Below are 14,260 nucleotides of genomic sequence, written 5' to 3' on the forward strand. Positions count from 1 at the left end.
CTGTACACCTTGTCACATAGCAGCTTTTAGGCATTATTCTGTATTTTGTTAGAAGCAAGAAATGACAAGGAGGCAGCCTCTCGCAATGTAAAGTCAATGGAGACAGTTGGCTTGTTTTCCCCCTTGGTGGGCGTGGTCTTCAGATTATGACGCGTTGCGCTCTGTCTCTATGAGGTGTTTCTGGGTGTTTCATCTTGATAAAGGTCTTGATAAATTGTGACATTTCTTTGTTAGAATCCAGTATTCCCGTAATACATTTGTATACTTGAGTTTAATAAAGAACTCTATCTCGTCTTCTGTCCAAACATACCGAGTCATCTTTAAAGAATGATCGACATTCACGCCAGGTGACCTGTAAATGTAAAAAAAAATGTTTCCATTGCAGTTTTGTGAAATATTCCTTTTTCGAATTGCCTGAAAAACCACCTCATGCGAGCGTAAACTTTTTTGCGATACATGGGAGTTCTGTCGAAATTTACGTGTTTCTATTGGTCGTATTTTCAATTCGTAGTTTCAATTTGCGATGTCACAATTTGAAGGGTAATGGAAGCGCGGATATATATATATATAGGCTTTATATATATACATATAGTATATATATATATTTATTTATTTATTTATTTATAGCTATGTTACCTTCCCATACCAACATTTAAAACAAGTCTCGGTTCCAATTTACGATCACAGCAAAAAAACGAATAACCTAACTAATATAAAGTTCAAGTAAATGGTCAATAATAAGAACAAATAAATAAGTGACAAGAGAACAAAGATACAAAAATCAACAAACAATTATTTCCAGTGCATGCTTGTGGAAACTGTATTAGGCTACTGTATGAAGTAAATATACACAGATACTTATTAAAGCTACAGAAGTAAAGAGCAGTGAGTGGTTTTTCTCTTTTTTGTTGTTTTTTGATTGACATCATAAACATAGGAAACAGAAGGTAAAGGCGGCCGCACACCGGACGCGCAGCTCAGTGCCGCGCCGCGCCGCGCCACGTCTAGGACAACTCTCACCTGAAAATCCGATAACATCAGCAATTTTCTGATTTCTGTAAATAAATATAAAACTAAATGTATATTGCAGCACATGGTGAAGTCTGTATATACATTAACTACGATTTTGAGACACATAAATGTAAATTTAATATAAAACTACGTAAATGGCGCTCTGTGGCGCAGCAGGATTTTGAACACGGTCCTGAGCCGCCGCGGACAGACGCCGAAAGGCGCCGCCGATGTGTGTACTCTCATAGAGAATAATGTGTTCGAATTTAAAAGACGTGGCGCTGCGCGGCGCGCCGCCGAGCTGCGCGTCCGGTGTGCGACCCCCTTAAGAATGAGGCTGCGGTCACTTTAAGACCTAAATGCACGAATCTGTTATATTGACAGATTCTTAAATGTTTACGCTCCTTAAGACATTGACAAGTTTATGTCACTTAAGACATAACCATCTGTGTTTACGTGGATACTCAGCAAGATGGGAATTTTTTTTATAATTTTGTGTGTGTGTATTTGCTCAAGAAGAACAGCGTCTTACGCTTGAATGGCTGAAAATCACTTGAATGTTTAAACTGAAAAGACTTAAAAACACATGAAAATGATCAACTTTCTTAAGGAAGCAGGATGGCCGATCCATCAGATAAGCAATTATAGAGGGCTGAGACAACAGACAAAAAAAAAAAAAAAAGTGCATTTTTATGTGCACGTTTTATGTGCATTTTTAGTATCTTGGATTTTCCATCCAACGTTTAAGATATTTTTCCCCTTCACTAAATAATAATAATAATAAAGTCTTTATGTGGTAGTTATGAGTATAACAGTCAATACCAGTTCCTGATATGTGTGCTGCAGAATTGCAATGTGCGGTTGTGGATCACAGGGGAGAAGGAGAAGCATTATCATAAATGTGACAAAACTTTAAAAAAAATTTTTTTTTACTTCATGGTTCTCTGGAATGATTCTGATTAGTCAACAGGAACATATCTATGCTATGATTTAATATAAAACTTGATGGAAAGCCACCATTGTATGTCTTACAGGGAAGGAAAGGCATTAATTCCCAGTGTGTTAGTTCATTGTATTCATACAACACAATTGCAATGGATTTCATCAGATAAATGCAACATTTTTGAAGTCTAGAAAGCAGCTATAAATGATTGCCTTTTCAATGTGGCACGTTTTCTGCACCACTGAGGATTTTGTATCAGTTAATGGAGTGTAACTGCAGTCAGGTGCAGAAAATTATAGTTTTTAACAGGCGTGCAGATGTCCTTTAATACTGAGTGCAAAGGAATTGATGTTATGGTGTATTTTTAGCCGAATAAGTCCATGTAGTTGAACCATAAGTGCACTGATGTGCTAGCATTCATACCTGCATCAATACATAAAGCAGTCACGCTTCAAATTGATCTTGGCCCTGTCATTGTGTCATGCTTGTGTGAGTTGTATCAGTGTGTATGAGCTGTTCAATACTGAATAGAAGTATGTACTCCAATAATTCATGCTTTCAGTACACTCAGGTAAAATGTTCTTGCCTTATAAAAGTATAAAGAAATGCTCGTACATGCACAAAACATCTCCTCACCTTTATCTGAAGAACAGAACCTTTTAAATGTGCTTACATCAAGGTTATACAACAATTAGCGTGTCTAAGTATGTTTAAGCATGATGCATCATAAATGCAAACTTTAAAAAAATATGGGTCATATTTTGGGTCATTTTGATTCATTCCATACAGTTGTTAACAGCTGGCGTTTTTTTTTCTGGTGTGCAAATATTACGCTTTGGAATGAATTTAAGTAAAAGTCTAACAAAAAATAAAAATACAAGAGATTAATGCATTTTCATTTAATTTTCAGGTAATCGATAATAACATGATCATACAAGGTGATATGATAACATATGGTCACTCCACGATAACAACACAAGATCATATGATCACCATAATATGATATGGCTTATGGAAACCAAGAAAAGTACCATTATTCTAAAATGTAATTGTGTCTTGCTAATGTTATTTAGTTTACAATTCATTTCTCTTCACAATTTCCCTGCTGAAATTAATCAACCAAAAATCTTTTATTTAAATATTGGGCCATGTGTACACCAAAATACAAGCTCACCTTTAGTTCACTAATATCCTGAAGGCATATGTCAACACCATTTATCAATAAGTCCATGTACTCAGTCTAGTCTCAGCCTCAGACGGTGCATATGGCACACAAAATTGGAGTTTTGAAGTCGTCACCTGACTGGTTGAATTCTACAGGATTTCCGGGAGACATGTGGGTCGTGTTTTTTACGGTCCACGGGGAAATAAAGCCATTGTGACGCCAAACCCTCTCATGGAAGAAGAAAGCCGTCGTGTTTATATCTGTGACAGTGAGCGATTATCAGGACCAACTAAACATTTCAAAAGTATGTGAAAGTTCAGAGTCAGATGGCCTCTGCACTATTTGAAGGGACGGCCATTAGTAGTGGTGTCCGAAATAGTGGATGTTATCGAGAGCACTTATTTAATCCCATAATGCACCGTAATAACGAGTGTGTACACTCAACTGGTTAGAGAATACCCATAATACGCTGTGAGGGTCACGCCGAATGAATTCCCATGTCTCGCCAGCCGAATCAATCCATCCATTTTCCAAACCGCTGGTCCAAAGTGTCCTGGAGCTGCCTTTTTACTAAGTTTCAAATGATTATTAAACGGCAAGCACAAACTATGAAAAAGCAGCAGCCCTTCATTGTCAGTTGTTTTCATTCACTCCTTCAAGTGGACTATATTGGAGAAAATCTTGGTTAAGTATGAAAAGCCCATTTATGTATTTGTTTTGTTAGCGTTCTAGCCGTCGCATGCTGTGATGGAAAGTGGCGTTAGCAGGTAAGTGAGGTTTTATTTACCATTGCAACAATTAGTTAAATGTGTCTGTTCACTCTTTGTGTCGACAGCAAACAGCTCGCATGTGTGGTCCTATCAGGATTGATAAAATGTGATCCTCTTCACATCAGGTGTCTAAATGCTCAGCATTCAACAATAAGAGTCCAGGTGTTTGCATTGTGTGTGTAATGCAGCTATAGGCTGGTAAGTGCACATTACCTGAACTAATGGAAATGTGTTGGTGGTTTAATTGCAAGTATTCAGTGCTTTCCATTATTTTAGTCTTCAGAATGAAAAACAATCTCCTTTGGCTTCCTTTTTAGAGCAAATTATTACAAATACTACTTGCATTATCTTTCAGTCTTATAGTTTGGACATACTTGACTAAAATTGTTTCTCATGATCTGAAAAAAATTATTGGCCTATCTATGGAAGCTTGTTTCCGTCACAGAATAAAACAAGATAATTGCGACTTTTTATCTTACAATTGTCAGTTTATTTCTCTGAATTGCAAGACATAAAGTCAGAACTGTGAGATATAAAGTCACAATTGTGAGAAATAAACTTGCGATTCTGACTTTTTTCTCACAATATCGAGTTTATATCAGGCAATTCTGATCTTGAATTGTAAGATATAAACTCGCAATTGCCAGTTATAAAGTCCAATTCTTTGAAAAAAAAGACTGACTTTTTTCCTCAGAAGAGTTATATCACAATTCTGACTTTAAAACACACAATTGTGACTTATATCACACAATTCTGACTTTATTACAACTTTATACCACACAGTTCTGAGATAAAAAGTCAGAATTGCAAGATGTAAACTCGGAATTGTGAGACAAAAAAAAAATGCAATTAAGGCTACCTTTTTTATTCTTGTGGCAGAAACAAGCTTCCATACCTATCGCTTTCCCCTCCGTTGATGTAATTTTCCAGGAATCCCAATAGAATCTGTCTGCAGCCAGCAAGACGTATCTTAAAGAGTAGCCTACTGAATCGGATCAAAACACAGGCGAAGTAGCAGCAGCAATAGAAGCATTGACGCACATAAGCTAACGCGATCATTACAGTTTTTCTCGATTGCTTAAACACTATAACCAGACTTTTGAACAAAAATTTCAAAACCATAACGCCATATATCAAAAAGCACACCCATTTCCCTAAACTATAAATGCTATTCCCCTGTCAGATTTGTTGAACTGTCACTGCAAAACTCCACACACAAATCTCTTCATTTCTCATTGCCTACACCATGTTGTAATTTATAAAGCACTAGCATTCAATATTGTTAACTCATGTCAGCACAGCTTCAGCTCATTTAGCACACAATTACCCAAGTGGAAAACACTAAGAGTCAAAATTGATCACACACCAATCAGAACCTTCATTAGATTGATAAAAGGGCCAGAGTCAGTTCATTGGGTTTTTGGGACAATGGATCCAGAAAGACATGAAGGAAGAGGTTGAGGACACTGTAGTGGAGGAGGAGGAAGAGTAGATGGGAGTGGAGGAAGAGGATGAGGAAGGTGAAAGGGAAGGGCAAGGCCAAAGACACAAGCATTGGCACTCTAGTTGCCCATGTCTTTGTCCATGGTATGACTATGAGGGAGTCTGGGGAATGAGTACAGCCAAACTTGAGTCGCTTCACCGTCGCCTCGATCATAAGAACCTTCAGGGGGGAAAACAGGTACAGTAGATGTACAGTAGACTGCTCTCTACTGTAACTGTTGAGTGCAGTACACTGTGCTGTTACAACACATACATGTACTGTAGCTGTTGCCCTATACTACTGTAATAAACAGAAATGCATCAAATTGCCTAGAGTTTCTGAATGCTTCCATTTTGTAAAAAGGATGTGTTACAGGTCAGTACTTCTATTTTCCTAGGACACAGAGATGATGAAATGGAAGAAGCCTGCCAAATATATCAGTTGATGCGTGCCAGCGGGGAACAGGCATGCAAGAGGATTTCACCCCTCTGCCTGGCTAGCGCCAATATAGCCTGTGGTGTGGACGTGTGGACATGTGGACGAGATCCCCTGTCCCAGATCAAAGACGGGATGCTGGGGCAGAGGATTTCTTTGGTTTGTTTGTTTGGTGTATTACCACAAGCAACATAGATTACCAGTTTTGGAAATGTTGTTTTGAATGTATTGCACCAGTGTGTAAGACTATGTTGCAGTGTGTGTGTGTGTGTTTGTGAGGGCTTGTGTGTGATGTCTGAGGTTTTTCAGCAAGAGTGAATGGTTTTGAGTGTAGAGCTTCATTTTGACCTGGAAATAGGATGTTTGGGGAATTTGTGTTTACCGTTTTGAGAATATGAGGCTTAGTTTCAAGAAATGTGTTTAAGCAATCGAGAAAAACATTAAACAGCATCAAAACTGCTCAATGTTACCGGATGAAAGAGGACTGGGAAGCTTTGGTGGACTCGAACTGTTTTGATCATCGCTCTGAAGCCGATCCGTAATATAGCCTATCAGCTATGCTAGGCTATATCTTATATATCTCGACTATATATTTAAGCAGAGGCTCTGTTCTTTCTTGTGATATAGCTAGTGTATGTTCAGACATTCATTGAGCACATTCTAAAATACATAGCTAAATGGTGATTTATTTAAAACTATATCAAATTGTGCCCTTACATTTAGCTATATTTCATCTATAAAGACCAACAGTTCACTTTGTATAGCTTACTTGTGTGTGAGAATTTGCTGCTCGCCTCTTTCAATCACACACAGCCCTGCAATCTCCTGGAGTTCAGCTGGCAGTGTGTTATTAAGGCGTCGAGATTGCTGACTGTGACTTGTCACCCTCTAATAAAGAAAATAGTTCCCATGTCTGGATGTTGTTCTTGCTCTCAGTCTCTCGTGATATATATGTTCACCTCAGCTTTTTTCTCAGGCATATTTCCAGGAAGAGTGATTGCAACAGCATTCAACCTGTCAAAGACATTCACTCAGCCTGTTTCAATAACTATTTGTGTTTTCATACGCAAGTGTTAATTTTAATGTGCTTTGATAAAATGTCATGATGTCAATAACCGCTTATAGGCTAAATAACTAGAACCATAGCTTAATATTATTTATTAGTTTAGGTTGACTTGTACAGATCATTCAATTCAGAAATAATAATAATAATAAAAAAGTACCTTTTGTCCTATTAAATGCGTAACATTCAGGATATCTTGATATTAGCACTATGGAAAAAAAAAATCTTAAAGATCCATCTGATGCATTGCTTGCATTTTGACCACTTAGTACACTTCATTCATCATTTCCATCATTGTGTGTGTCCTGGTTAGCCATATTTTTCCATTCAGGTTGTATATTTTTTTCCCAAACGTATAAGTTGTTAAAATACAGGTAGACATATATAAACAAATTCACTAATATAAATAAAAAACGCGTTAATAGTGAGATCACAATTGGAACAAATTGAAAATACAGATACACTGACTCCCAGGTGACACCGATGCAGTAACATAAGCCATCCGCACGATGGCAGCACTCAAAACGGCACTTCTTTATAGTGCTCGAGACTATAATATCTTTTCAAAATGACACTGTAGACTACCTGATTTTTCAATAACATGATTTTGAGTTGCTGAAATAACCTTCAGTTGTATTAAAAATGGTATTAGATCAGTTGTATGCTTGTCAACTCTAATAGAAATTAGTTCGTTGCAGATTATCATCTTCACTAGCATTTATGATAACTTGATTATTGGATTACTTGATTACTAATGACTGGATTTGCATTCGGATACATACCATGGCATTCTTTGTACACTAGTGTTCAAAAGTTGTTGTTATTTTTAAGGAACTAATAAATTTTTCCTAGCGGTTAATGAACAAAACTGCGTGCGTTTTGCGGAAGAACATTGTAGCCGGAACTACTTCTCTCCGTTTACCTACATGACGAGTCACGCAGGTACTGGACTACTCCGCAACGGTTATCTTCTCGCCCGGTCTGAAATAGTCCGAATATAAACCCTTATTATAGGCGTGCCGTAGTGATTCAGGATAAGACAAAAACGCGGTTTGGAAGATGGATTCGTGATGTTGTACATTTTAAACCGTACATAGTGCACCATTAAGATGATCAAAAGTGATAGTAGTAAAGGCATTTATAATGTTACATTATTTCCATTTCAAGTAAATGCTGAGATAAATGTTTCTATTCATCAAAGAATACTTAAAAAAAAAGTATCATCATAGGACTAAATTACATTCAAATGTAATAAAACCTGAAAAGTTATTTTAATTCGTAATAATATTTCACAATATTACTGTTTTTACTGTATTTATGATCAAAAACAATTGTCTTTCAAAAACATTTAAAAAATCTTACCAACCCCAAACTTTTGAACAACAGTGTACGTATTACATAAATATGATAATTATTCAATACAATGTGTATATATCTAAGTAACATTGTATTACAGTCTGTTACCATGGTACTTTTTTGTAAAGTGTGGAAAAGGTCATGTCATATTGAGTCATTATAAATGTATCATTATTTAATTTAACTTAAACGATTGTAAGGCAGTTAATCTGGCCTTGTGGACCTACTATCAAAAAAAAAAAAAAATCAAAGTCAAAAAATTCTTTACAAAAAAAAAAGGTTACAAAAAGTCTGAATAAAAAGATGAAGTCATCTTGAAATACCATGTATGGACATTCAAACACCTTCTATGTTTGAAGTTGGAAGATATTATTGCGAAATGTTTCAAAAACGAACATTTAACGAGCAGCAATTTACCGTTAAACATGACTTAAAAGAGAAAGATGCGCTAATTCATACAGTTTCTTGTTCATGATGAAACCTGATCCTGTCATAGCGACATTTCACGTCTTTCTTCGGCCAATCGGGTTTGAAAATTGATCCTGAACCAGCAGTTGAGGAAGTAATGAACCACTTTTTGAACAATCTGCCACCTGGCTATCACCCAGTTTGCACCTTGTCTTCCTGCGCCCAAGCTGGACTGTGTCCGCTGGGTAACTGGGTGGCCGGCGTACAGCGATGACTCTTATATGTGCCCAGATGCCTGAAGCTCCGCCCACACTGATAGCAAGTGTAGGGCGTAGCGCCGCTGTGAATGCGCATGTGTGTGTATAAGTTGCCCAGCTCTTTGAACCTGCGACCGCACTGGGGACAGGCGTACGGGCTCTCTCCCGTGTGCACGCGCTGGTGACGCTTCAGTCCGGACAGCACTGGGAAGCCCTTACCACACTGCGGGCATGGGAAGGGGCTCTGGGCTCCGCTGTGGCTGAGGCGGTGGCTCTTGAGACGCGCGGCGTGACGGAAACGCTCTCCGCACTCGGGACAAACGAAGGGCTTCTCGCCGGTGTGGATGCGCTGGTGCTGCCGCAAGTTTCCCAGGTAGTTGAAATGCCGGCCACAGTCGCCGCACTCGTAGCCGCCCTCCACTTTCTTCTCCCGCGCGCCCCTGCCAGCGGGTCCTTCCGGGCCTCCCTGAGCTCGCCCCGCCTCGCCCGAGTCGCCCTCCCCGCGAGAGGAAGAACTGCCCGGCGGAGACTGCAGAGCGCTCTCCTCGTGATGCATCAGCTTGACGTGTTCCTCCAGGAAAGAGGAGTCCGGGCAAAGGGTTCCACAGAAGGGGCAGATGAAGGTGTGAGAGGAGAACTGCTGACCTGGAAGAGAGCGGCGCTAAATCAAATCATGTTTCACAATCACTTCAAGAGGATTTAAAGAGATAGTTCATACAAAAATTTTAATCCTCTCATCTCACCCTCAATTGTTTAAAACATGTACGACTTACTTTCTTCCATAGAACACAAAAGATTATTCGTAGTTATTATTACGGTAACACTTTACAATAAGGTTCATTAGTTAACATATACTAAGAATGAACAATACTTCTACAGCATTTATTAATCTTAGTTAATATTAATTTCAACATTTACTAATACATTATTAAAATTAAAGGTTGTATTTTTAACATCAGTTAATGCACTACGAACTAACATGAACAAACAATGAACAGCTGGACTTTTATTAACTAACATTAACAAAGATTAATAAATACTGTAACAAATGTATTGTTCATTGTTAGTTGATACATTAATGTTAACTAATGAACCTTATTGTAAAGTGTTACCATTATTACTACTATCAATAAATTTTTTCATACAATGAATGTCTAATATTGACTACAGTTGAAAAGTTTGGCGTCAGTACGATTTTTTTAAATAAATGATACTCAGTAAAGATGCATTGAATTGATCAAAAGAGAAGTAAAGACATTTATAAAAGATTTCTTTCTTGTACCACTGGTTTCAGAAACATTACGCAGCACAACGGTTTTCAACACTGATAATAATCATCAGAAATGTTTCTTGAGCAGTAAAACATCATATTAGAATGATTTCTGAATGATCATGTGACACTGAAGACTGGAGTAATGATGCTGAAAATTCAGCTTTGATCACAGGAATAAAAAATACAAAGAAAACAGTTATTTTAAATTGTAATAATATTTCACAGTATTATTGCTTTACTGTATTTTAGATTAAATAAATGCAGCTTTGGTGATACTTTTTTTCAAAAATCATTTAAAAATCTTACCAACCCCAAACTTTTGACTGGTAGTGTATGCCTTTATGTTACATAAAAGAAAAAGTAATATGAGTTTGAAATAACATGAAGGTAATAAATGAATCAACTTTCATGTTTTGGATAATGCATTGCATGTTTAGCCAGAAGCATAAAAACAAGTGATTTTATTCTAAATGCACATTCTAGGCCATACTGTGAATGATTCACCATTGTAACAAGTATTCCAGAGAAAATTTGTTAATAAATGAGTTATTTTGGATAATGTTAACCAATAACCAAATCGGTATTTAGTTTACACCATTTAAACAAACTCTCTATCCTCTACTTAGACGTCACATTCGCTCAATAGTATATTGAAATGGTCAAAATATAACATATGTACATATCGCAATGGCTTGCGATATCAGAATGATTTTAATAGGCTACTTCAAAACCTTGTGAAAAGTCAAAGTTTTAGGTCATCCTAAAAACTATCCATTTTATCAAGAAATTCAAGTAATAAATGGTGTTTTGACTCTCTTAAATGTGACGTGACAGATCGCTGTAGTGCCTCGGTTCAGTCTGTTCTTCCACTTTAATACAAGTTACAGCTCGAAAAACATGCAATGAACATCCGAAGGTGTGTGGAGGGATACAGAACAACTTACCGAAATGAATCATGTCTCATGTCATCACTCAATCAGTGTTTCAACAGCAGAAAGACGTCAATAAAACAGCTTGTGCACAATATGTTAATTTAACGTTGTATCTACATTAGGAAAGTTATTCAATATGCACAGTTTGTTAGTTATATATAAAAACACCAGGAGCTTATTTACTGTTAATTATACATGTATATTTTGAATACATTTGTTATGAAGACAAGCATTCCTGAAAACTACATTATGTGCAACTGACTTGTATACAAAACATTTTATTTGAGTGTAATTATTGTATCAGAAAATAAATAGCAGTTGAATAAAATAGTTTGGACTCTGTTGTTAATTTTAATCTCTAATATTACAGTAATGTACTAGAGGAGAGCGTTCCCTGTGTACAACATTAGTCTGGAGAGATTTTGTCCGTAAGAAAATCAAACTATCGGTAGAAAAATGTTGTATTAGTGCATAAAGATCACTTAAATGTTCAGATAAGAGTCAGAGGTGCACAACACACAATTATTCCCCGCTGGAATTGACCTGAAACTGCTACGTTCACTCTCTTTGAAAACACTGACCTGGCTCCATTCTGTCCATACTGTCCTCCGCTGGGCTGCTCCTGTCCTCTCGAGGGGAGCCCTGAGTGTCCAGAGGAAAATGATCAGACACCGACCTCAGACTTCCTCTTCCTCCTTCAGAGTCTTCATTTTCTTCATCCTCATCCACAGGGGGAACGTCCTCGCATTTTGTTTCAGCATCACCTAAAGAAGCAGAGGAGCACAGGAATAAATGCAACACAATTATCAGGGTTTTGATCATTTTTTCAGTCAATGTTCAGCTTTAAATTTGTATTTATCAAACACCTTTGACATGTCAGCCGTCATTACATGTGAATTAAATAAATAACTGAAGCGAGGCTGGCGCAATTGTATAAAGCAAGAAACAGAAAACCCATTTGCGCATAAAATATTGCAGCAACAACAGCATTTGAAATGAATACCTCTATACATGTACTACATTAGAAGCAAACATATGCAAATGTTCACATTCTACAAAGAATGCATACTAGATGCAAATATGCATAATACATAATACTATATTTGCACGTGTACTATAAACACATTGCAATGCATGCGTACAACATGCATGGTTTATAGAACTATATGCATCTATATGTATTCTATAATGCATGAATAATATAAATTATAAAAAAAATTATACTACATGCATATAGCATTCATGTATTGTGTGTGTGTGTATATATATATATATACACATACATACACACACACATATGTATATTGCAATGCACGCATATAACGTTAATGCTACAATGCATGCATACTTAATGCACCTATATTCATCTATATACTATAATGCATGCATACTATAACATGAGCACGGCAATGCATTCAAACTATATGTACACATGTGTAAAATACGATGCATATAATATACAACTACATGCATAGGCTACCACAGTCTGTGTCCACAAGACTGGATTGAGCAGTACCTTTAAACTCGGCTGAGTTGAGCTCGACCCCTGCCATCCACTCATAGTCATACAAGCGCTTGCTGGCGGAGGGCAGCATGTTGAAGATGTCCGCGTCCGCGTCCGTGTCCGCGGACCCGCTGTCCGTCCACAGGCTCAGCGACGCGTGCGGCTGCGCGTCGGACCCGAAGGCCTGACTGCTGTGGTCGCTCTCCACTTCAGCAGCGCCCCGCTGGTTCTTATCCTTCATCAGATAGTCGCAGATGGCGTTGATGTTCTCCTTCTTCACCACGGGCGTCCCGGGTTTGCTTTTCTTCGGGTCGGCGCTGTGCTTCTGGCCCGGTTGGTGCTCTGGTTTCCTGACGTCCAGGGTGCTGGAGTTAGAAACCCTCCCGTCTTTCTCCGTCGACTCCAGCTTGGCCTTCAGGAGCTCGATCTCGTCGGTTTTCTCGCGGAGCTCCATCTTCAGGACTCGGATCCGGACTCCGACCAGTTTGCGTATCTCGGACAGCGCGGACTCGAGCACCACCGTGATGTTTCTGCCCAGGTGCTCCGTGATCTCGGTTACCGAGCACACCAGCTGCTCGTCGGGCTCGAGCTCGGAGAAGTCCTCGTCGTCTCGGCTGAAGGAGCCCGTGTTGTCCATGAACGCGGCCTGGGACTCAGAAGACGGGCCTGTTTCCATGTAGCAGTGGTTTCTTTTTCGGCTCATGCTGAAGAGCGCAGGGGACGCAGCGCGGATGGGACAGTGTTTTGATCGTGATGGACACCAAATGCACAGACAGACACCATAGAACAACCTGAAGAACTTCCTCTCACCTCGGAAGTGGAGTATATGAACAGCGCCCTCTATAGAGCCATCCTGTAGCTGCAAAAACAGATAGGCAGACTAGATACTTTATTTTAATTTTTTATAAATGACTGGGTATAATGGACAATCCTTCTGAGACCCATCAATGGAGGGGTTTCCTCTGTAGAAAACATTACATTTTAGATAATTTCCCTGTTTGTAAAGAGCACATTCAGGGCTTTGCAGAGATACCAAATGTTTGGTGGTTTCCCCTTGACAACTCCCTCTTCTTGGTCTTTAAAAATGACTGAATGATCAAACCCAAATCTGGGATGTACACATGTACCAGATGTGGGCCGGATCTGGGCCGACACTATGTTGCTGTCTGGGAATTTAGCACTCTTATGGAAACATTAAAATATTTTGTAATTATCATTTAAATCTGACTCATTTTCCAATTGTTTGTCAGAAATCAACATCTCAGGAAAACGTTGTGGGGTTTCAAATCAGAATGTGACTTTCTGGTACGAAATAGGGCATCGATTTCACACCTGACCTCTGTAGAGGACACCAGGACTTACATCATGTTTATCAGGCATTTTGGAGACATAACAAGTGAATAGGGAAATAAATGAAACGTCAATATTCTTATGAAATATGAGATATTCTAATGAAAATATTCATAATTAGTACTCCCATTATTACACGTCTTTTTGATTAGGCTACATGTTGCCCCAAGAACACATAATTACAGTGTATATTGCATGGAAAGAGAATGTCATTTATGTTTAAATGCATATTGCATACAGTAAAATGCTATATCAAATCATTCCTTTATATCTTTCACAACATAGTTGAGAATCATCTTTATACAAAGTT

General features: G+C 38.2%; 1 protein-coding gene and 1 long non-coding RNA gene across 2 annotated transcripts; one reads left to right on the plus strand and one right to left on the minus strand.

Moving 5' to 3' along the window:
* Positions 1-2,781: 2,781 nt before the first annotated feature.
* Positions 2,782-7,717, plus strand: LOC309487980. Its single transcript, XR_014201957.1, has 2 exons — positions 2,782-5,570; positions 5,770-7,717. It is a non-coding gene; the product is annotated as an uncharacterized lncRNA (long non-coding RNA).
* On the minus strand, positions 6,949-14,049 carry znf16l (zinc finger protein 16 like). Its single transcript, XM_082155704.1, has 3 exons — positions 12,613-14,049; positions 11,678-11,860; positions 6,949-9,536 (listed from the first exon to the last, which is right to left on the minus strand). The coding sequence occupies exons 1-3, from the start codon at positions 13,301-13,303 to the stop codon at positions 8,827-8,829; spliced, it is 1,584 nt and encodes a 527-aa protein (XP_082011830.1). The 5' UTR covers positions 13,304-14,049; the 3' UTR covers positions 6,949-8,826.
* Positions 14,050-14,260: the final 211 nt, after the last annotated feature.

This window comes from Leuciscus leuciscus, assembly GCF_965113295.1.
Source record: "Leuciscus leuciscus genome assembly, chromosome: 2".
NCBI lineage: Eukaryota > Metazoa > Chordata > Actinopteri > Cypriniformes > Leuciscidae > Leuciscus > Leuciscus leuciscus.